Source organism: Balaenoptera borealis (genome assembly GCF_965194805.1).
Source record: "Balaenoptera borealis genome assembly, chromosome: 13".
In the NCBI taxonomy this organism is placed as follows: Eukaryota; Metazoa; Chordata; class Mammalia; order Artiodactyla; family Balaenopteridae; genus Balaenoptera; species Balaenoptera borealis.
The window spans coordinates 21,534,633-21,560,242 of record NC_138870.1 but is presented as its reverse complement, the minus strand read 5'-3'; the positions used below and the strand labels follow the sequence as shown (position 1 = coordinate 21,560,242).

Below are 25,610 nucleotides of genomic sequence, written 5' to 3'. Positions count from 1 at the left end.
AAGTAGGAGATCCAATATCTATGTAAAAGAAGTTCCAGAACACAAAGGAAAGGATGAGTTTAATATAATGATTGGCACTGGGACCGCTAGCTAAGATATGAAATAAAATAAATTTCCATTCATACTTCCCTCTACAGACTAAAAACAAAAACAGATTTTATATTTTTTTAAATATTAAAAAAACTAATCAAAAACTCATAAAATAATAAAAGTATTTGAAGACAATGTAGGAAAGTTATTTTATCATATTTACTAAGAAGGTCCTTCTTACTTATTAGTGCATCAAAACCAAAACCGTACAAGAAAAGGAGATTACAAATTCAAACATTTGTATAGCCAAATAAACCTCATTGTAAACAAACTTGAAAGACAATGGACTGGGAAAAATATTTAAGCGTATAAAACAAATGGTTAGTATCCTAATATAAAAAACTCATAGCTGCGGACTTGGCTCCAGGTGCAGCTGACAGGAGCCCCGTCTCCTCAGGACCCGCTGGGGCTTCAGCTTTGGGACATCGTGGGGTCCATTTCTCTCTGACAGGAGCCTGGTCTCCTCAGGACCTGCTGGGAGGTGATGCCGCTGAGGTAAAAGGCCGCACCACACAGCATGGGGGACCCTAGTTCCCTGACCAGGGATTGAACCCACACCCCCTGCAGTGGAATCGTGAATTCCCAACCACTGGACTGGCAGGGAAGTCCCTGTCCTTTATTATAAAAAGGTTGCCCTTGAGAAGCAATAAGAACTACAGCCCTGCAGCCTGTGGAACAAAAACCACATTCACAGAAAGATAGACAAGATGAAAAGGCAGAGGGCTATGTACCAGATGAAGGAACAAGATAAAACCCCAGAAAAACAACTAAATGAAGTGGAGATAGGCAACCTTCCAGAAAAAGAATTCAGAATAATGATAGTGAAGATGATCCAGGACCTCGGAAAAAGAATGGAGGCAAAGATCGAGAAGATGCAAGAAATGTTTAACAAAGACCTAGAAGAATTAAAGAAGAAACAAACGGAGATGAACAATACAATAACTGAAATGAAAACTGCACTAGAAGGAATCAATAGCAGAATAACTGAGGCAGAAGAACGGGTAAGTAACCTGGAAGACAGAATGGTGGAATTCACTGCTGCAGAACAGAATAAAGAAAAGAGAATGAAAAGAAATGAAGACTGCCTAAGGGACCTCTGGGACAACATTAAACACGACAACATTCGCATTATAGGGGTCCCAGAAGGAGAAGAGAGAGAGAAAGGACCCAAGAAAGTATTTGAAGAGATTATAGTCTAAAACTTCCCTAACACGGGAAAGGAAATAGCCACCCAAGTCCAGGAAGCGCAGAGAGTCCCATACAGGATAAACCCAAGGAGAAACACGCCAAGACACATATTAATCAAACTATCAAAAATTAAATACAAAGAACAAATATTAAAAGCAGCAAGGGCAAAACAAGAAATAACACACAAGGGGATCCCCTTAAGGTTAACAGCTGATTTCTCAGCAGAAACTCTACAAGCCAGAAGGGAGTGGCATGATATACTTAAAGTGATGAAAGGGAAGAACCTACAACCAAGATTACTCTCCCCGGCAAGGATCTCATTCAGATTCAATGGAGAAATCAAAAGCTTTACAGACAAGCAAAAGCTAAGAGAATTCAGCACCACCAAACCAGCTCTACAACAAATGCTAAAGGAACTTCTGTAAGTGGAAAACACAAGAGAAGAAAAGGACCTACAAAAACAAACCCAAAACAATTAAGAAAATGGTCATAGGAACATACATATTGATAATTACCTGAAACGTGAATGGATTAAATGCTCCAACCAAAAGACACAGGGTTGCTGAATGGATACAAAAACAAGACCCATATATATGCTGTCTACAAGAGACCCACTTCAGACCTAGGGACACATACAGGCTGAAAGTGAGGGGATGGAAAAAGATATTCCATGCAAATGGAAATCAAAAGAAAGCTGGAGTAGCAATACTCATATCAGATAAAATAGACTTTAAAATAAAGAATGCTACAAGAGACAAGGAAGGACACTACATAATGATCAAGGGATCAATCCAAGAAGAAGATATAACAATTATAAATATATATGCACCCAACATAGGAGCACCTCAATACATAAGGCAACTGCTAACAGCTATAAAAGGGGAAATCAACAGTAACACAATAATAGTGGGGGACTTTAACCCCTCACTTACACCAATGGACAGATATCCAAAATGAAAATAAATAAGGAAACAGAGGCTTTAAATGGCACAATAGAACAGATAGATTTAATTGATATTTATAGGACATTCCATCCAAAAACAGCAGATTACACTTTCTTCTCAAGTGCTCACAGAACGTTCTCCAGGATAGATGACATCTTGGGTCACAAATCAAGCCTCAGTAAATTTAAGAAAACTGAAATCATATCAAGCATATTTTCTGACCACAATGCTATGAGATTAGAAATGAATTACAGGGGAAAAAACGTAAAAAATACAAACACATGGAGGCTAAACAATACGTTACTAAATAACTAAGAGATCACTGAAGAAATCAAAGAGGAAATCAAAAAGTACCTAGAGATAAATGACAATGAAAACACGATGATCCAAAACCTATGGGATGCAGCAAAAGCAGTTCTAAGAGGGAAGTTTATAGCTATACAAGCCTACCTCAAGAAACAAGAAAAATCTCAAATAAACAATCTAACCTTACACCTAAAGGAACTAGAGGAAGAAAAACAAACAAAACCCAAAGTTAGCAGAAGGAAAGAAATCATAAAGATCAGAGCAGAAATAAATGAAATAGAAACAAAGAAAACAATAGCAAAAATCAATAAAACTAAAAGCTGATTCTTTGAGAATATAAACAAAATTGATAAACCATTAGCCAGACTCATCAAGAAAAACAGGGAGAGGACTCAAATCAATAAAATTAGAAATGAAAAAGGAGAAGTTACAACAGACACCGCAGAAATACAAAGCATCCTAAGACATGACTACAAGCAACTCTATGCCAATAAAATGGACAACCTGGAAGAAATGCACAAATTCTTAGAAAGGTATAACCTTCCAAGACTGAGCCAGGAAGAAATAGAAAATATGAACAGACCAATCACAAGTAATGAAATTGAAACTGTGATTAAAAATCTTCCAACAAACCAAAGTCCAGGACCAGATGGCTTCACAGGTGAATTCTATCAAACATTTAGAGAAGAGCTAACACCTATCCTTCTCAAACTCTTCCAAAAAATTGCAGAGGAAGGAACACTCCCAAACTCATTCTATGAGGTCACCATCACCCTGATACCAAAACCAGACAAAGATACTGTAAAAAAAGAAAATTACAGACCAATATCACTGATTAATATAGATGCAAAAATCCTCAACAAAATACTAGCAAACAGAATCCAACAACACATTTAAAGGATCATACACCATGATCAAGTGGGATTTATCCCAGGGATGCAAGGATTCTTCAATATATGCAAATCAATCAATGTGATACACCATATTAACAAATTGAAGAAGAAAAACCATATGATCATCTCAATAGATGCAGAAAAAGCTTTTGACAAAATTCAACACCCATTTGTGATAAAAACTCTCCAGAAGGTTCGCATAGAGGGAACCTACCTCAACATAATAAAGGCCATATACGACAAACCCACAGCAAACATCATTCTCAATGGTGAAAAACTGAAAGCATTTCCTCTAAGATCAGGAACAAGACAAGGATGTCCACTCTCACCACTATTATTCAACATAGTTTTGGAAGTCTTAGCCATGGCAGCCAGAGAAGAAAAAGAAAGAAAAGGAATACAAATTGGAAAAGAAGAAGTAAAAGGAATACAAATTGGAAAAGAAGAAATAAAACATGTCATCACGGCAGATGACATGATACTATACATAGAGAATCCTAAAGATGCCACCAGGAAACTACTAGAGCTAATCAATGAATTTGGTAAAGTTGCAGGATACAAAATTAATGCACAGAAATCTCTTGCATTCCTACACACTAATGATGAAAAATCTGAAAGAGAAATTAAGGAAACACTCCCATTTACCATTGCAACAAAAACAATAAAATACCTAGGAATCGACCTACCTAGGGAGACAAAAGACCTGTATGCAGAAAACTATAAGACATTGATGAAAGAAATTAAAGATGATACCAACAGATGGAGAGATATACCATGTTCTTGGATTGGAAGAATCAATATTGTGAAAATGACTATACTACCCAAAGCAATCTACAGATTCAACACAATCCCTATCAAATTACCAATGGCATTTTTTACGGAACTAGAACAAAAAATCTTAAAATTTGTATGGAGACACAAAAGACTCCAAATAGCCAAAGCAGTATTGAGGGAAAAAAACGGAGCTGGAAGAATCAGGCTCCCTGACTTCAGACTATACTACAAAGCTACAGTAATCAAGATAATATGGTACTGGCACAAAAACAGAAGCATGGATCAATGGAACAAGATAGAAAGCCCAGAGATAAACCCACGCACCTATGGTCAACTAATCTATGACAAAGGAGGCAAGGGTGTACAATGGAGAAAAGACAGTCTCTTCAATAAATGGTGCTGGGGAAACTGGACAGCTACATGTAAAAGACTAAAATTAGAACACTCCCTAACACCATACACAAAAATAAACTCAAAATGGATTCGAGACCTAAATGTAAGACCGGACAGTATAAAACTCTTAGAGGAAAACATAGGAAGAACACTCTTTGACATAAATCACAGCAAGATCTTTTTTGATCCACCTCCTAGAGTAATGGAAATAAAAACAAAAATAAACAAATGGGACCTAATGAAACTTCAGAGCTTTTGTACAGCAAAGGAAACCATAAACAAGACAAAAAGACAGCCCTCAGAATGGGAGAAAATATTTGCAAACGAATCAACAGACAAAGGATTTATCTCCAAAATATATAAACAACTCATGCAGCTCAATATTAAAAAAACAAACAACCCAATCCAAAAACGGGCAGAAGACCTAGATAGACATTTCTCCAAAGAAGACATACTGATGGCCAAGAAGCACATGAAAAGCTGCTCAGCGTCACTAATTATTAGAGAAATGCAAATCAAAACTACAATGAGGTATCCCCTCACACCCATTAGAATGGGCATCATCAGAAAATCTACAAACAACAAATGCTGGAGAGGTTGTGGAGAAAAGGAAACCCTCTTGCACTGTTGGTGGGAATGTAAATTGATACAGCCACTATGGAGAACAGTATGGAGGTTCCTTAAAAAACTAAAAATAGAATTACCATATCATCCAGCAATCCCACTACTGGGCATATACCCAGAAGAAACGATAATTCAAAAAGACACATGCACCCCTATGTTCATTGCAGCACTATTTACAATAGCCAGGTCATGGAAGCAACCTAAATGCCCATCGACCGACGAATGGATAAAGAAGATGTGGTACATATATACAATGGAATATTACTCAGCCATAAAAAGGAATGAAATTGAGTCATCTGTTGAGATGTGGATGGATCTAGAGACTGTCATACAGAGTGAAGTAAGTCAGAAAGAGAAAAACAAATATTGTATATTAACACATATATGTGGAACCTGGAAAAATGGTACAGATGAACTGGTTTGCAGGGTAGAAATTGAGACACAGATGTAGAGAACAAACGTATGGCCACCAAGGGGGGAAAGCGGGTGGGGTGCGGTGGTGGTGGTGTGATGAATTGGGCGATTGGGATTGGCATGTATACACTGATGTGTATAAAATTGGTGACTTATAAGAACCTGCTGTATTAAAAAAAAAAAAAGAACTCATACAAATTGGTAAGACAATTTCCTAATATAAAATTAAGCAAAGGACTTGAGTAGACAGATGAGAAGAGAAATGCAACTAGTCAATAAAAATATGAAAAAATAACCAAATAAATAATCAAATTAGAACCGACATTATATCACTTCTTATCAGGTTGAGCATGAGAGGTTGCAGGCATTTTCACATACTGTTGTTAAAAAAATTGTACAATCTTAAGGGAAATTTGGCACTATGTAAATGTACCTATTAGTGATTTTAATTTTAGTGATTTATTATTATGAAATAATAGGACAAGTAAATTAAAATGAATGCTACAATGTTCGTTGAAGTTTTTTTATATTAGCAACTATAGTCCACAGATTATAAAATATTCAGTCAAGTAGTAGCCTTTCAAAATGATGATATAGATTTTATATCCTTTTTTTAATTAAAAAAACTTTTATTGAGATATACTTGACATACGGCATTATATTAGTTTCAGGTATACAACACAATGATTTGATATTTCTATATACTGTGAAATAATCTCCATAATAAGCCGAGTTAACATTCGTCATCACACATAGCTGCAATTCTTTTCTTGTGATGAGAACTTTTAAGATCTCTCTTACCAACTTTCAAATATAAAATACAGTATTATTGACTATAGTCACCATGTTGTACATTTCAACCCAAGAATTTATTTATTTATAACCGGAGGTTTGTGCCTTTTGGCCACCTTCACCCATTTTGTCCACCTGCACCCCTGAGGCTGGCAACCACCAATCTGTTCTCTGTATCTGAGTTCACTTTTTTTTTTTTTAGATTCCACAAAAAAATGAGATTATATGGTATTTGTCTTTCTCTGTCTGACATTTCACATAGCATAATGCCCTCAGGGTCCACCATGTGGTCTCAAATGGCAAGATTTCCTTATTTTTTATAGCTGAATATTATTCCATTATCTCTATATATCACGTTTTCTTTATCCATTCATCCATTGATGAATTCTTACATTGCTTCCATGTCTTGGCTATTGTGAATAGTGCTGCAATGAACATGGAGGTGCATACATCCTTTTGAGTTAGTATTTTTGTTTCCTTCAGATAAATACCCAAAAATGGGATTGCTGGATCATATGGTAGTTTTATTTTTAATTTTTGAGGAAACTCCATAATGTTTTCCATAGTGGCTGCACCAGTTTACGTTCCCACCAACAGTGCACAAGAATTCCCTTTTCTCCACATTCTCCCCAGCACTTATTTCTTGTCTTTTTGGTAATAGCTATTCTAACAGGTGATATTTCATTGTGGTTTTGATTTGCATTTCCCTGATGACTAGTGATGTTGAGCACCTTTTCATGTGCCTTTTGGCCATCTGTATGTCTTCTTTTGAAAAATGTCTATTCATATCCTCTGCCCATTTTTTATTTGGAATGTTGGGCGTTTTTGCTTTTTTTTTTTGGCTGCGTTGGGTCTTCGTTGCTGTGCGCGGGCTTTCTCTAGTTGCGGCGAGCATGGGCCACTCCTCATTGCGGTGCGCAGGATTCTCAGTTTGGTGGCTTCTCTTGTTGCAGAGCACAGGCTCCAGGCATGCGGGCTCAGTAGTTGTGGTTTGCAGGCTTCAGAGCACAGGCTCAGTAGTTGTGGCTCACGGGCTTATTTGCTCCATGGCATGTGGGACCCTCCCGGACCAGAAATCAAACCCGTGTCCCCTGCATTGGCAGGCGGATTCTTAACCACTGCGCCACCAGGGAAGCCCCATTTTTGCTATTGAGTTGTATGAGTTCTTCATGCATTTTGAATATTAACCTCTTATCAGATATTTGATTTGCAAATATTTTCTCACATTTGGTAGGTTGCCTTTTCATTTTGTCACTTGTTTCTTCTGCTGTGCGGAAGCTTTCTTGTTCGATGTTGTCCCACTTGTTTATTTTTGCTTTTGTTATACTTGCTTTTGGTGTCAAATCCAAAAAATCATTGCCAAGACTGATGTCAAGGAATTTACCCCACCTATGTTTTCTTTTAGGAATTTTGTGGTTTCAGATCTATGTTCAAATGTTTAATCCATTTTGAGGTAATTTTTGTTTATAGTATAAATAGTGCTCTCTTAACCACATTCATTACACCCACCACACAACTTGCAATAGATTTGGGAATAGCAATCCCTTTATGAGCAGGAACTGTAATTATGCTTCCACCATAAAACAAAAGCATCTCTAGCCCACTTTCTACCACAAGGAACACCAATTTCTCTTATCCCTGTGCTAGTAATTATTGAAACTGTTGGCTTATTTGTCCAACCAATGGCCCTAGCTGTATGACTAATGACTAATATCACAGCTGGCCATCTATTAATTTATTTAATTGAAGGGGCAACCCTGGCCCTAATAAGCATTATCGCTACCACAGCCTTCATTACATTTGTTATTCTCATTCTACTCACGATCCTTGAATTTGCAGCAGCCCTTATTTAAGCTTACGTATACACCCTGCTAGTAAGCCTCTACTTACACAATGACACGTAATGACCCACCAAACCCATGCATTCCATATAGTAAATCCCAGCCCCTGACCTCTTACAGGAGCCCTCTCAGCCCCTCACAAAACATCTGGTCTAGTCATATGATTCCATTTAAACTCAACATTTTTATTATCCTTGGGCTTATTAACCAACATCCTAACAATGTATCAATGATAACAAGACATCATCCAAAAAAGCTTCATTACTTGTATTTATCACATTCTAACTTCCCCAACTAAACACACAGAAAAATCAAGTCCTTACAAATGTGGATTTGACACTACAGGATCAGCATGCCTACCCTTTTTCATAAAACTTTTCACAGTGTCCATTATGGTTCTCCTCTTTGACCTAGAAATGATCCTTCTGCCCCTACCCTGAGCGTCCCAAACAATCTAATAACAATACTCATTATAGCACTACTCCTAATTTCACTGCTAGCAATAAGTTTAGCCTACAAGTGGACTCAAAAGGGGTTAGAGTGGACCAAATATGGTAATTAGTTTAAATTAAAGCAAATTATTTTGGCCCATTAAATTCATGATTATCAAGTTCCTTTCGTCTATGTACATATTATTCTAGCATTTACAGTTTCCCTTAGGGAGTATTAATATACCAATTCCACTTAATATCCTCCCTACTATTTCTGGAAGGAATAATATCATTATTCATTATGGCAACCCTAATAATCCTAAACATCCATTTCCCTCTAGCTAGCATAATACCCATCATCTTACCAGTTTTCACAGCCTGCAAAGCCGCACTAAGATTATCCCTGCTAGTAATAGTATCAAACAGCTATGATATTGATTATGTACAAGATCTCAGCCTTCTCCAATTTTAAAAATTATTATGCCACCTATTAATACCACTACCATGATTATTAAAAATATATAATTTGAATTAATACCACCACTTTCAGTTTACTAGTTTTATTAGCTTATTCCTTCTTGACCAATTTAATGACAACAACCTTAACTTTTCATTAATCTTCTCTGATTCTCTATCAGCACTTTTACTTTGACATGACTCATCACTAATACTCATAGCCAGCCAATTCCTCCTATCTAAAGAATCACTAGCTCAAATTAACTGCCCCTATATATCACTATATTATTTATGCTACAGATATTCCTAATTATAACTTTCACTGCCACAGGATTGATTTGATTCTATTCTTATTCGAAAAAACACTAGTCCCAGCATTAATTACTATCTCTCGCTGAGGAAACCAAACAGAACTACTCACTGCAGGAATTTACTTTTTATTTTATGCACTAGTATGATCTCTTCCACTTCTAGTTGCTCTAGTATATATCCAAAATATTATAGGTTCACTAAACTTTTTAATAATCCAGTACTGAGCCCAAACAATATCTAACTCTTGATTCAATATTTTCACCTGATTAGCATGCATGATAGCTTTTACAGTAAAAAATGCCCCTCTACAGATTACACCTCAGACAGAAAAAGGGGCATGTAGAATTCCCGCTGCCAGATCTGTAGTTCTTGCAGCTGTACTACTCAAACTTGGTGGCTATGGTATACTACAAATCACAATAATCCTAAACCCCTTAAACTACATAGTGGATCCATCCCTTATATTATCCTTATGAGGAATAATTATAACCAGCTTAATTTGTTTGCACCAAACAGACTTAACATCACTCATCAGATACTCCTCCGTTAACCACATGGCACTTGTCATTGCAGCTATCCTCATCCAAACACCTTCAAGTTTTGTAGAGGCTACCACCCTAATAATTGCCCATGGCCTCACACCATTTTTACTATTTTGATATTTGACATCTTTTCATGTGCTTGTGGACCATGTGTATGTCTCATCTGGAGAAGGGTCTATTCAAGTCCTTTGTCCATTTAAAAAATTGGCTTGTCTTTTTGTTGATGAGTTGTAAAAGTTCTTGATATATTCTGGATAACAGACATTTTACCAGACATATTAAAATGTGCAAATATTTTCTTCCATTCTGTGGGCTGTCTTTCCAATTTCTGGATTGTGTCTTTTGATGCACAAAAGTTTTTAATTTTGAGGAAGTCCAATTTATCTATTTTTTTCTTTCATTGCCTGTGCCTTGGTGTCAGATCTAAGAAACCATTGCTAAATCCAAGGTCATGAAGATTTATCCCCATGTTTTCTTCTAGAGTTTATACAGTCATTCCTCAGTATCCATGAAGGAATGGTTCCAGGACTGCCCTGTGGATACCAAAATTCGCAGATGGTCAAGTCCCCTATATAAAATAGCATAATATTTGCATATATCCTACACACTATTCCCATATACTTTAAATCATCTCAAGATTACTTATAATATCTAATACAATGTAAATGTTATATAAATAGTTGTAAATACGATGTAAATGCTATGTAAATAGTTACCAGCAAGGCAAATTCAAGTTTTTCATTTTGTAACCTTCTAGAAGTATTTTTTGGAATATTTTTGATCCACAATTGGTTGAATTTGTGGATGCAGAACCCACATACATGGAGGGCTGACTAAGCCTTTTGTCTATTTTGAGTTAATTTTTATATGTGGTATGAGGTAAGAGTCCCATTTCATCCCTCTGTACATAGATAGCCAGTTGCCTAGCACCATCTGTTGACAAGATCATTCTTTCCCCAATTTAATGTTTTCCGCCCTTGTCAAAAATCAGTTGACTATAGATGGATGTGTTTATTTCTGTTTTCCATTCAATTCCACTGATCTATATGTATATCTCTATGCCAGTATCACAATGTTTTTACTGTTGCTGTGTACTAAGATCTGAAATTGGGAAGAGTGAGCCTCCAACTTTGATTTTTGAGATTGTTTTGGATCTTTGGGGTCCCTTGAAATTTCATATGAATGTTAGGATAAGCTTGTGTATTTCTTCCCAAAGGCCTTCAGGAATTTTCACAGGAATCACTTTGAATCTGTAGATCACATTATGTACTATTGCCATCTTAACAATATTAAGTCTTTCCATCACCATGGGATGTCTTCACATTATTTAGGTTTTCTTTCATTTCTTTCAGCCATGTTGTATGATTTTCAGTGTACAGTCTTGCACCTCGATTAAATCTATTCCTAAGTATTTTATTGGTGTTGACATTATTTAAAATGTAACTGTCTTCTTAAATTCCTTTTGAGAATATTCATTGCTAGTACCTACAAATAAACAGATTTTTGTGTATTGATATTTTGTCCTCTAACTTTGCTGATATTAGTTGACTAGCTCAAATAATTTTTCTGTTGATTCTTTGGAAACATATATGTAAGATGCTGTCATCTGTGTCTGTGAACAGACATGGTTTTACTTTCTCCTTTCATATGTGGATGCCTTTTATGTTTTTCCTCATTGCTCTGGGTAGAATTTCCAGTACAATATTGTAACAATGGTGAAAGCCAGCACCGTGGCCTTGTTCCTGAATTCAGAGATAAACCTTTCAGTCCTCAACATTGAGCATGATACTTCCTGTGTGTTTTGTCTAATGCTTTGTATCATATCAAACGCATGTCCCTTTCCTCCTACTTCTGTGTTTATATGATGAAATTGCACTGGCATTTGTTTAAAGCTTTTTCTGCAAGTTACATGATCACGCAATAATTGTCATGTATTACATTACATGGTTTTAATTTAATAATCTATTACATTGCTTGGTTTAATATATTAACAACCTGGAATTTCTGGTGTAGAGACACTTGCTTTTGGTGCATAATCTTTTCGATATGCTGTTGGTTTCATATTGCTATTATTTTGTGAAGGATTCTTACATCTATATTTAGAAGGAACGTTGATCTGTAGTTTTCTTTTTATAATGTCTTTGTATGATTTGATTAGATTGGGGTTGGTGTTAGTGGTTTAGAGCAGGGGTCCCCAACCCGCGGGCCACGGACTGCTACTGGTCTGCTGCCTGTAGGAACCGGCTGCACAGCAGGAGGTGAGCGGCGGGTAAGCAAGCCAGGCTTCATCTGCCTCTTGCCATTGCTCCCCAGTGCTTGCATTACCGCCTGAACCATCCCCCCCGCCCCCCTCCCCCTTCCCGTCCGTGGAAAAATTGTCTTCCACGAAACCGGTCCCTGGTGCCAGGAAGGTTGGGGACAGCTGGTTTAGCGGACTAAGGCTAGGGCTGGGCCTGGTATGGGAGCTGACCTGGGGCTGGGTTAAGGTTAGAGTTTATGATTATAGTATATGGTTTATAATTTATGGTTTATATTTTAGTTATGGTTACAGTTAATGGTTATGGTTGATGGCTTATGGATATGGTTTCTGGTTATGTGTATTGTTTCTGGTTATAAATTATGGTTTGTGGTTCTGATTTCGGTTGCTGGTTATAATTTATGGATTATGGTCTGGTTTCAATTTCTGGTTATGGTTAGGTTTACGGTTTATGGTTATGGTTTATGACTATAGCTATATGGTTATCTGATAATATGATTTTATGGCTTTTTGGTTAAGGTTAAGTTAGGGTTTATAGTACAGGCAAGGTTACAGGTATGAGCCAGGGGTTAGGTTTGGGGTTTGGGTTTGGGTGGAGGGCCCGGGTTAGGAGTTAGGGTTAGGGTTTTTCTTTGGAAATCTACCTAAAGCTTTGTCAATTTTGCTTATCTTTGCAAAAAAAGAGCTCTTAGTTTTATTGATCTTTTTATTGTCTTTTTAGTCTCTATTTCATTTATTTCTGCTCTGATCTTTGTTATTTCCTTCCTTCTACTAATTTTGGGCTTCATTTGTTCTTTTTCTAGTTTCTTGAGGTGTAAAGTTAGGTAGTTTATCTGAGTTCTTTTTCGTTTCTTGATGTAGGCATTTATCGCTGTGAAATTCTGTCTTACAACCTATTTTGCCTTATCCCGTAAGTTTTGGTATATTTTATTTCCATTTTCATTTGTCTCGAGATATTTTTTTGATTTCTTCTTTGACCTATTGGTTGTTCAGTAGCATGTTGTTTAAGCCCCACATATTTGTGAATTTTCTAGTTTTTTTCTTGTAGTTGATTTCTAGTTTCATACCATTGTTGTCCGAAAAGATGCTTGATATGATTCCAGTTTTCTTAAATTTATTAAGATTTGTTCTGTGGCCTAACATATGATCTACCCTGGAGAATGTTCCATGTGCACTTGAGACGGAAGGGTATTCTGTTGCTTTTGGATGAAATATTCTGTATATGTCTGTTAAGTCTATCTTGTCTAATGTGTTGTTTAAGGCCAATGTTTTCTTATTGGTTTCTGTCTGGATGATCTATCCATTGATGAAAGTAGGGTGTTAAAGTCTTCTACTACTATTGTATTGCTTTCTGTTTCTCCCTTTATGTCTGTTTGCTATATATGTTAGGTGCTCCTGTGTTGGGTGTGTGAATATTTACAAATGTTATATTCTTTTATTAGATTAACTCCTTTATCATTATGTAATGACCTTCTTTGTCTTTTATTATACTCTTTGTCTTAAAGTCTATTTTTGCTGATAAAAGTATAGCTGCCCCAGCTTTCTTTTGGTTTCTATTTGCATAGAATATCCCTTTTCATCCTTTCACTTTCCGTCTGTGTGTGTCTTTATATTTAAAGTGAGTCTCTTACAGGCAGCACATTGCTGGGTCTTGTGTTTTTATCCATTCAGCCAGTCTATGTCTTTTGATTGGAGAATTTACCCCATGTACATTTAAGGTATTTATTGATAGGCATATACTTACTGCCACTGTGGTAATTGTTTTCTGGATGTTTTGTAATTCCTCTGTTCCTTTCTTCTTTTCTTGTTCTCTTTCTTTGTGATTTTATGATTTTCTGTACTGGTATGCTTAGATTCTTTTATCTTTGTCTTTTGTGTATTTACAATAGGTTTTTGCTTTGTGGTTACCACAAGACTTACATAAAACAACTTATATTTATAACAATCTATTTTAAATTGATAACAATTTAAGTTTGAATGTATTCTAAAGCTCTACACTTTTACCCCCCACCACGTTTTATGTTTTTGATGTCATAATTTACATATTTTTATCTTGTGTTATTCTCAACAAAATATTGTAGTTATATTTATTTTTACTACTTTGTCTTTTAACATTCATACTAGCTTTATAAGTGATTAACCCACCATTTTTACAACATTATTCTGAATTTTACAGATATTTTTCTTTATACTCTCATATGTTTTCCTGTTACTAATTAGCACCCTTTCATTTCAGTTTAAAGAAGTCCCTTTAACATTTCTTGTAAGGCTGGTCTAGTGGTGATGAACTCCTTTAGCTTTTGCTTGTCTGGAAAACTCTTTTTCTGTTCTTCAATTCTGTGTGAAAACACTGACGGGTAGAGTATTCTTGCTTCGGTTTTGGTGTTTTTTTTTTTTTCTTTTAGCTCATTGAATACATTATGCCACTCCCTTCTCGCCTGCAAATTTTCTGCTGAAAAATATACTGGTAATCTTATGGGGGTTCCCTTGTATGTAACAAGTTGCTTTTCTCCTGCTGTTTTTAAGATTCTTCCTTGTCTTTAAATTTTGACACTTTAATTATAAAATGTCTTGGTGTGGGCTTCTTTGAATTTATCTTTTTTGGTACTCTCTGGGCTTGAATGTCTGTTTCCTTCCCCAGGTTGGGAAGTTTTCATCCATTATTTCTTCAAATAAGTTTTCTGCCCCCTTGTCTCTCTCCTCTCCTTCTGGGACCCCCATAATGCAAATGTTGGTCTGCTTGATGTTGTTCCATAAGTCTCTTAAGCTATCTTTCATTTTTCTTTTTGCTTGGGTGAGTTCTACTGCCTTGTCTGTGAGTTCTCAGATCTTTTTTTCCAGCTTTATCTAATCTGCTATTGAATTCCTCTATTGTACTTTTCAGTTCAGTTATTGTATTCTTTGGCTCTGTGACTTCTATTTGGTACTTTCTTATATTTTATCTTTGTTGAAGTTCTCAGTATGTTCCTTTATTCTTCTCCTAGGCTCAGTTAGCATCTCTACGACCATTATTCTGAGATCTTTATCAGGTAAATCACTCATCTGTTTCATTAAGGTCTTTTTCTGAGGTTTTATCTTGTTCTTTTGTTTGGAATATATTCGTCTGTTTCTTCACTTTTCTTGACTCTCTGTATTGGTTAGATAAAACAGCCACCTCTCCCAGTATTGAAGGAGTAGTCTAGTGTAGGAGATGAAATATATCCTTCAACACTGCCTTGGTTGTCTCTCAATTCTTTGTGATTGTCCAAGCACCTACTTTATTTTTAGTGGTTCCCAGTAGTTGAGGGTGTGCCAAGACCTGTCAGTGTCCCAAAAGGAAGGAGCTCAGTCAGCACCTAGGTCCAGTCTGATTGGAAGCCAGAACTTCAAGCAACAAATTTTAAAGTATACAAGTATGCATCTTTCAGGGGAGGACTGGGAGATAGTCTTCTGGGATTTTCTGCTCCCTCTGAGCTGAGCCTTGAGGTGATAGCCAGTTAAGAACTGTTTCTTTCTTTGCTACCATCCTGTTGAACTCATGAATACAAGCTCTCCTGGCCACCAGAACCAGGCAATCAAGGGCCAGGCCCTGGGCAGCAGCCAGAAAAACCAGGGCACCAAATGTAAAAACCAGGGCACCAGACACATGTACAAGCTTCCCCTGGGAAACACTGGTGCTCAAGAGAGATAGTGCCTTCCTTCTGAGGTCTCTAGGGAGGATTACAGTGGGCCCTTAGATGTGTGTTCAGTTAGAAGCCTACCCCTCAAGCCACAGCTATGAAGATAAACTAATAGGCCTCTTTCACAGAAAGACTGAGCCCCTGGGTCTGTCGCCTCTCTGCTGTGCCCTGGGGGTGGTAGCCAGTTAAGAACTCTTTCTTCATTTGTTTCAGTCCCTAGGACCTGTGAATGTGAGCCCCACCAGCCACCAGAGACAGGTGAGCAAGAGGTGTCCGCTGGGTGATACAAGCTCCTTTTTGGGAGATCCTGGTGATCTGGGCCAAAATAGAAGGAGAGCACAAAGATATGGTACCTGCTGGCCTCTTGTTTTTGGAGAGTAATTCAGTAGGCCCCCTAGCTGTGTGTTAAATAGTAGATGCCTGCCCCTCAGGCCTACGCTTTAAGATAATCAAATAAGCCTCTTTCACAGAAAGTCAGGTTGTTTTCAGTTGGCCACCTCTGCCCTGGGCCCTGGGGCAGGTGAGTCTGCACACAGGGGCCATTTAAAAACTGCTTCTCAGTTTGCATAGCCTTCTGGGTCTGGTGGAAGCAAGCCCTCTTGACTTTCAAAGCTAGATGTTTTGGGGGCTAGTTTCTCAGGTGCAAGTCTTAAAAGTTGAGGCCTGATGTGGAGTTCAAACTCTTTGTTCCTTGGGGAGAAGCTTGTGTTTGTAAGTTCCCTCCTGATTGTGATTTGCTGTGCAGGGGTGGGTTTATGGCGAGATTGTGTCTCAGCCTCTCCTACCTGCTTCAATATGGGCTTTTTCCCATTCACCCGATGTGTAGGAGTCGCTCAGCTAGTTTTCGGGTTTTTTTCAGAGACAATTATTCCATATGCAGCTGTAGATTTAGTGTGTTTGTGGGAGGAGGTGGCTTCGGGATACTCCTACGTCGCCATCTTGGACTAGAACGTATATACTTTTATATGGGAAAATACCTAAGATGCATTGTTAAGATATTTTTTTCAAGATACAAAACTATATTTGCAATAGGGTTCTGTTTTTGTAAGGGAAAAAAATACTTATTTGTGAAATCGTAGAAAAAAATCTGGCAGCCTGCTTATCCAAACAGTGGCTATCTTGGAGCCGGGGGGAGGGAGTGTGAGAAGGATGGGATGATGGTATACTATCAGTGAATTTTTATTCTCTTTACACTTCTATATTGTTTGAATTTTCAATAAATAAGTACTGAACACACATTCCTTTCCTGATTGAAAATGAAACAATATATTTCCTTTTATTTTTTTCTTTTTAAAAAGGGACAGTTCATGATAAGCCTCTATGACACTCCACTTGCTATTCTGTCCTTGTGAGATTCCCTTCCTCCCGTCATCCTCATCCACTTTACCTAACATCTGCTTGTCTTTTAAGACTTACCTTTGTTGACAAAAACTCAGTTAACAATCAAGTTAAGAAGAAAAAATAGAATTTTATTTGAGCCAAACTGGGAATTATAACCTGGGAGACAGACTCTCAGAAGGTCTGAGAACTGTTCCACTTGTTAGAAGTCGAAGGCACAGTCATATACGTTTTCGAGACAAAGGATTGTACATCAAAATCACACACTGACATTTTACATAAAGTTCACCAAAGATACATACATAATCCACGTAAGCGTGTACAAAGTGAGCAGTAAGTCACCATGACCCCTTACAGAGTTGTGAAAGAATGCTAATCTTCTAAGAAGTTACTTTGCCGACATCAGAAGAAAGGATAAAAACATTGATCTTTGTGGCAGGCATTCCCACCTTTGAGGATGTCTGGCTAATGTATAACGCAGATGCACATTGTACATTAGGGAGGGCCCAATACAGGCAGGGAATATGTTATGCTTAAATTTTCTTGTCCTGCTTTAAAATATAAATTTTATTTTATCACTTTCAATTTTACCTCCACAAAGTTCCCCCCTTATTTTCAGGCTAAATTAGATGTATCTCTACTATGCTCTTATCATTCTGTTTAATTATTAAAATTCTTAACTTAAACACTAAATTATGATCTCAAGGACAAGGATATCCTGATAGATTTCATATTTACAGTAAGCACAGGGCCTGGTACACGATAGAGTTTCGATAAATGTTTATTGAATGAATGAAGGAATAAGCGAATGAATGGACGGTTAAGTGATTAAAAGTAGGCCCTAACTTGAGTCTGATTTGTTGTGAACAACCTGTGTAAGAACAATCATTCGTATCAAAGAATGCAACCAGTACCCACATTAAAATTATCCTGTGTTTTTGAGACACTTAAGACTCTCAGTTACAGTTGGGTGCACTGGGAACCATTTCTGCCACTTTGTGGAATCTACAAGCTTGTCGCTAGGGATTCTTGGGACCCTCTCCTCAGCAGTTGTGACCCCTGGAGTGATCTGGCGTAGTACAGGTGGTGATAGGAAGGCTTCACTTCCAACCCCACAGCGGCCTCAGGAGAAATGTGCTTCTTGCAGTCCAGTTGGAACTCAGAATGTGAAGCAATATTTATGGGCGGTGGTGAGGTTTGTATTCCTTTATAATCACGGCAATATAGAAACTATCATAACCCTAAATGTCACTCATAACACTGTTTTCTTGGTATGGTAAAATATGTTATACATTTTTTAAACTGGCATATAAATTCATGAAATTTAACTTGTATGTGTATGTGTACATGTGTTTGTGTGAGTGTATGTAAATTAGGAACTACCTGTAGGATCAGTACGTAAATTTACTGTGTTTTGGCTTTAGAGGAAGAGATTTCTCTATTTTTAAAACTTTTTCTTTAGGATAAGCTGCTTATTTTTATAATTTTAGGTTGGCATATTTTAATATAATATTACATTTCTTGTATCTTTTTAATAAATTTGGAGGCTGATTGCAAGGCAAATATTAGTATAATAATGGCCCAAAATACTTTAATTATGCTTGATATGTGATGTGATTACAAATACCAAGTATTTAGTAGTTTGTTAGTTTAAAAATTAAATCTCTTAGGTTTAGAAGATGGTCCAAATTGTCTTCCTTTTTCATGGGTCTATTAAGAATTTTGCCACTAGAGGGCTCTTAATACCATATTTTAGTTCATTTAAACGTGTAATAATAATAATATTTACAATAATGTCAGTATTGGCTAATACTGTCTTTCCAATTGATATATCTTAGAAAATTTTTCGAAAAGTCTAATTTAAGTGTAGCAAAATATGAGAAATGTTGCTTTTTAAAAATAATAATTATCTTCAGAAATATTTTGGTGATCTAAGGGGCATGCATGATATAATGGGCCTTTGAACTTTTTAAAGTTCAAGTTAAAAATAGTCTTTGTCGGGCTTCCCTGGTGGCGCAGTGGTTAAGAATCCGCCTGCCAATGCAGGGGACATGGGTTCAAGGCCTGGTCCGGGAAGATCCTACATGCTGCGGAGTAACTAAGCCCGTGCGCCACAACTACTGAGCCCGCGTGCCTAGAGCCCGTGCTCCGCAACAAGAGAAGCCACTGCAACGAGGAGCCTGCGCACCACAAGGAAAGTAGCCCCCACTCGCTGCAACTAGAGAAAGCCCCGCATGGCAACTAGAGAAAGCCCGCGTGCAGCAACTAAGACCCAACGCAGCCAAAAACAAATAAATAACAGATACCAGATTTAACATAAAACGAGTATATATGTATTATATATTTAATATAAATATGAGTATATATAATATATAAAACATATATATGAAATATAAAATTTACTAAGTGCCTTTTATAAGGAATTTGACATGATTGTGGATAAGTGTAACAGTTACCGTACGTTCTGATATGTGCAATGAGAGATATTAGGCATGGGAGTTAAGAGATCAAAATGAATTAAAAAAAAAAAAAAACCAGAATGAACAGACCGGAAGTCTTCTCTGATGAGGTAACCTTTGAGCTAAATCTTTTGATAGGCATGGAGGAGTTTAGATGGGAAGGAAAGGAAATTGTTCTGCTCAGAGGGAAGAGTGTGGAGGCATGAAATAAATGGCCTTAGAGATTCAGGGACTTCTTGGCATCATCATGGATAAATTAAAAATCTATGAGGATAACCCACGTGAAAAACCTAGCTTTAGCATTCATCAACCTTTAACTTCCTACAGACTTACTTCAGCCTGTTTCCCCGGTCATACCCTGGACCTTGTTCTTATTTCTTTACTCATTCAGCAAATATTTATTGAATGCCTACCTCTATATGCCAGGCACTATTCTGGCCCTCAGAGGGCAGTGGTAAAGGACAAATGAGATTCCTCCTCTTGCGATTTACTTGCAAGTCAGGAGAAACCAACAATAAATAAGAAAAAACTGGAAAATAACAGATACTAATAAATGCCATGCACAGAATTAATCAGGGTGGTAACTAGATTGGGTGTTTAGGGAGGGCTTGTATGATGAGTTATTATTTAAGCTGAAACCCAAATGACCAGAAGGAATCAGCTATGTAATTATTGGGTAAAAATATTCTGATCTGAGGGTAAAATTACTGCAAAGGTCATAAGACAGAAGTGAAGACCAGGAAGAAGGCCAGTGGACTGATGTACAGTGGGCAAAGAGGAGAGTGACATGTGATGATGTCAGAGAGAAAAGCAAAAGCGAGGTGAAGCAGGGCTTTGTAGGCCAGAAGAAGAAGTTAAGATTTTATTGTAAATGCAGTAGGAAGGCATTAGAGGGCTCTAAGTATGAGAATGGCATGATTTATCACCTTGAAAGGTTATTCTGGCCATTACGTAGATAAAAAATTGTGAGGGGCCAGAGTAGAAGCATGGTATTGAGTTCAGTAGTACTAGAAAGGCATGAGAAGTCATGGTGGCTTGGACAAAGGTGGTAGTAAGAGACATGGAAAGCTGGATATGTTTGGGAAATGTTTGGGAGGTAAAATAAACAAATCCTGCTGAGTTTTGATTTGGGGAACTAAGAAGATGGTAGCGCAGTTTACTGAGATGGACAAGTATGGGCTGAATTGGTTGAGAGTGACAGAAACCAGAGGATTTTGGTGGGGACATGGTAAGTTTGGAACACACAAATGGAAGTGTCAAGTAGGCAAACGTGAACCTGGAGTTCTGAGGAAAGTCAGATCCAGCCACCGTGTGCGTGTAGACTGTGTCTTTCCAGGGCTAAGCAGCACAGTGTATGTGGCCTGAAGAGCATCATTAGCATGGATTTGGGAACCACTGGCCTATAGATGGTGTTAAAGGAATGAATGAGGAATGAATTAGACTCGGGAATGAATGAGACTTCGGCCCACTCAGGGTAATCATTCTTATCTTTTATACAAAATGAAGCATGTGATGCTGAATTTTCAAAATTCATCTTCAATTCCTTATCAAGAGCCAATTCCAACAATTTATTCTGAAGCTGTAGTTAAATTATCTTTTGATGATGAAAAAATTGGATTTCAGATCAATGAACTTCCTTTGTATAGATATCCTCTTGACGGACAGTAAAATTCAAGACATTCTATCAAATGTGTACAGTATTCAGTACTGACATTTTGCAGATGTCCAGTATCAAGATCACCTATTTCATTGATAATTATTGATATCAAGTCTCCCATGTTCTCTTCTAATATTTTCATGATTTTTGTGGCTTTTGATTGGTTTAGTTATGTTTTCACATTTAAATCTTTTATCCATCTGGAATTTATTTTAGTGTAAAATGGGGAGAATCTAAATTTATTTTATTTCAAATCTTAGCCAGCTGTCTCAAAACACTTACCGTATAAACCTAGCCTTTTTCTATTGATCTGAAATGCCATATGCTAAATTCCCAAGTGGATCCTGAGATCTATTTCTGGAATTTCTAGTCTGTTTCCATGATCTTATTCATGACCCAGGTTATGTTTTTATATCAAATTCAAATTACATATATATTAAAAGAATTTCCACACTACAATAACTGCACATTAATCAAGTTACAATGAAAAATTGCTTGTGTTCTGTGAAGTTCTTCCCTGTTATAAGCCAATTCCTATACCTGTTGAACCAAGGTGTCATTGAAAAGTTATACTTTAACTACCTTCTCTGCTTCATATTCTGTCAACATTTCCCGGCAAACAGTTTTAAGAAATGTTATTTTTTAAATAGATTTATTATAAATCTATAAATTTAGTGCAATTCAAATAAAAATTCCAGTTGGTAATTGTTGAGACTGGACAAAACACTATTAAAGTTTAGCTAGAAGAAAAAAAATACATGGAAAATTTTCTAAAACAATTATGATGAAAGAGGACTTTTCATTAGCAGATATAAACATGATATTAATATGAAGAAAGAAGTATTTTTTTTCAGTTTCATTGCCAACAAACACAAGGAGTTTTAGAATGTATAAAACTATGAAGGCTTCTAGTATCAATAAATGTGGTTTGGAGTTTAATTATTGTGCAGGAGTATGTTCTAGATGCAATGACAGGAAAACATTCTAGGATAGTTATTAAGATTAAGGAACTTGCACCAGACTGTAAATTGACCCATTGCTTCCTTCCTCCAGAAGCCTAACTTCAAAAAGAGTCAATTGAACTAAAGAGTGACATAGAATTATAAAAATTATGAATTATATAAAGTCAATGTGTTGACTTAAATACAAGATTATTCTCTTATGTGATAATACGGACACTGATAAATTCCTGTTGTTGCATACTGAAGTACTGTGGTTATTAAGGGGAACATTCTGTTGAGAAAGTCTAAATTCTTGGTCTCCCTGCAAGGTAGAAAACCAGTTTGATCTACATGCTGAAGAATTCTCAACTTTTTGAAGATGTGAATTGGAAAGGCTGACTCACTTGTTGGTTTGATATCTTTGATATTATTGTTGGAGAAAATCCTTCCTGTAAGAAAGAAATGCAACTGGCTTTTTAATGGTAGATAATATCAAAGGCTACCTAGATGTTCCATGGGCACCTCAAATCCAACATATCCACAATTAAATTCACTACTTTTTTTCCCCCAAACCTATTCTTCCTTTTCTTTTCTTGGTAATTGTTACCACCATCCATCTTATTACCTAAGCCAAGCATCTGTAAATCAGTCTTTGCCTGTCCCTTGCCTTACTTCTATATCCAGTTGCCATCCAAGTTATGTTGATTTACTTCCTTATCATCTCTCACATATGCTCCTTCTAATGGTCCTGATTGCTTCTATCTTGAGTTAGGCCCTGATCCTCTTACCTTGGACTTCTTACTCTTTACAAAGCAATACATTCGTCAGCTGGGCACCAGAATACTCTTTCCAAATGCAAATTTCTTCATGTTACTTTCCTAGTAAAAATCTTTTTGGGGCTTTTACCCACAGAGGAAATTTTAGTCTTTAGAGTGGCATCCAAAGCTCTCCACAGGCTGGCCTGCCTCTCTCCAGCTTCAAATCTTTACACCCTCCTAGCCTGTCTCATTCCAACCATGCCTGACTACTCAGGGGTGCTTGTAACCCTCTGTTTCGCTTCATACTTTTCTGCCTTCACTCATACTTAAAATTCCCTCCCACCATTTTGGGGAAGACCTAATTATCTTTCAAGATTTAGTTCAAACTTTACCACCTTTGGGTAGCATTTCCTATTTTCACCACCCACAGACTATTTTTCCCACAGAATTAACTGTTCTTCCTCTCTATTCTATTGTGGACCCCTTACTACACTACAGCACCCACAAATGGTATTACGCCTATTTGTTTACCTGCTTCCCTAATAGACTGGCAGCTCCTTAAGTCAGGGACCTTGTCTTTTCTTTCCTTTTACTTCTAGCATCTAGGGATGCCTGTACAATTTAGGCACTCAATAAAAATTCTTTGAATGAATGAGTTAATAAGTGAGAAATGTCAGAGGCCTGATGGAAAGAGTTGGCAGAGAACGCATAGTGTTAAAACTGGTCAAGAGGAAGATACAGGGCAATATCGTGATGAGAGTAGGGAAAAGATAATTTACTAAGGGGGACTTGGCTTTGTACGGTGGATGAGGGTGAGAGGCATGGTGGGATGAACTGGCATTAAGCTTCTGACTAAAATTGTGGTATAAGGTTCTTTTATTGCTGTAGAAAAGTACAGGTGGTATTTGAGATCAAATGAAGTTTGCTGGATGTGATCCAGTTTGCAAATATTAGCACACACATACCAAATTTTCATAATACTGCATGTATCTAGTACTTTACAGCGTACAAAATTCTTTACTTTTATTATTTTATTTGACCCTTAGACCAGTTACCTCCCTAAGCTTCAGCTCCCTTTTTTGTAAAATGAAAATAATAGCTATCTCTTAGGATTGTTTACAAGAGGTATCATATGTCTGGCATACAGTTACATACCAAATGGGTTGTTAGATCAGGCATTTGAGGCCCATAATGGTTAAATGACTTGCTCAAGGTCACAAAGGTAAGTTAGTGGCAGATTTAAATATAAATTCCTATGTCCTCTTTTTGTAGTATTCTTTTTACTACACCAGGATGTAATGATATCTTCTACATTACTTGGTACATAGCATCTTTAATTCCCCTCAGAAGCTTACCCAAAAGCAGGCTTTGGAATTAGTCTATCAGAGAGTTTATTGCCAAAATCAAGCAAAATCTAAAACTTGGCTAAAACCAAAATGCAAATACAAATATTTTTATAGCTTGCATTGCTTCCTAGTCTCTCTATTTTACACTTAGGGGTTTTCAGCAAAGAATCTGAGCAGGCTAGCTCCTGCCCTTGTGAGGTTATGTGGAGATGTGCTCTCATTTAAATTAATTTTGTAAATATTGTTTTTGAATCCAATTTTAGGCCAGAGCAAGTGTCCATCTGAGGCCCTGGAATTAAGGTAGCAGAAATCTAGTGGGAACTGGAACAGGAGGAGAGTGAATCTGGGCTGCAGCAGACACTGACCATCACACCCATCTGTCCTTGTGTTCTCTGTAGAGTTCTGTCCAGGAAGAACCTGAAGCCACAAAATATGAACTGGAGATGAAATTATTAAGTGAAACAGTTTCAGCAGGTATTCCTCTAAATTACATTTTTAGAATTTAATTTTATTGGGATTTTTCTGCTTACAAAAGAAATGCAGGGACATTGTTAAAAAAAACAAAAACTCAGATGTTGCAGAAGTATAAAGTGAAAATTCTTCCTCATCCCACTTCTGATATAACCAATGTTAACAACTTTTTAAAATTTGTGCAATTTCTCTCTCTCTGTCTCTGTTTCTCTCTCTTTTGGTTTTAAATAAAACCATGGGATCATATCATACAGATGTTTTTGTTGAAAATTACTTTTTTTCACCTAACAATATTTGTCATTGTACATACATACATAGAACACAATATATATTCTGCTTAAATGAATAATATTCAACAAGATTCTAAGTCAGAGCACATTGGTAACCTTACTTTTTAAAGTATCTGTATAATGTCATCCAATAATGGGACATTATTTAAATCCTTATTAGTAGACATTAAGGTTATTTCTAATTTTTTTTTTATTATTACAAGCAGTGTTGCATTGAACATTCTCAAGCACACGTACATGATCAGAAATTTTTCAACACTTCTGTATTCAGTCTTATCCTGGCAAATAGCAGCTGGATATAGTTTTAAAATGTCAAAATGATAGTGATGTCTAATTTGAAAATCTTTTAGTTTGAGTTATATACTTGTTTTCCACTAACTTTAGCATTATGCTTCTTTCCCAGTAACTTCTAAGGAATATACTTTTTATATATT

General features: G+C 36.8%; 1 protein-coding gene across 5 annotated transcripts in view; it reads left to right on the top strand.

Moving 5' to 3' along the window:
- DNAI7 (dynein axonemal intermediate chain 7) overlaps window positions 1–25,610 on the top strand; it is a 74,346-nt gene that overhangs the window by 35,668 nt on the left and 13,068 nt on the right. For 4 of the 5 annotated variants that reach the window (XM_082352159.1, XM_082352160.1, XM_082352162.1 and 1 more), the window contains 2 exons: window positions 16,130–16,174; window positions 24,814–24,889. In XM_082352159.1, the coding sequence (XP_082208285.1) occupies window positions 16,130–16,174; window positions 24,814–24,889 (121 nt within the window). The remainder of the gene's footprint in view (window positions 1–16,129; window positions 16,175–24,813; window positions 24,890–25,610) is intronic. The other variant, XM_082352161.1, reaches the window with a different exon arrangement.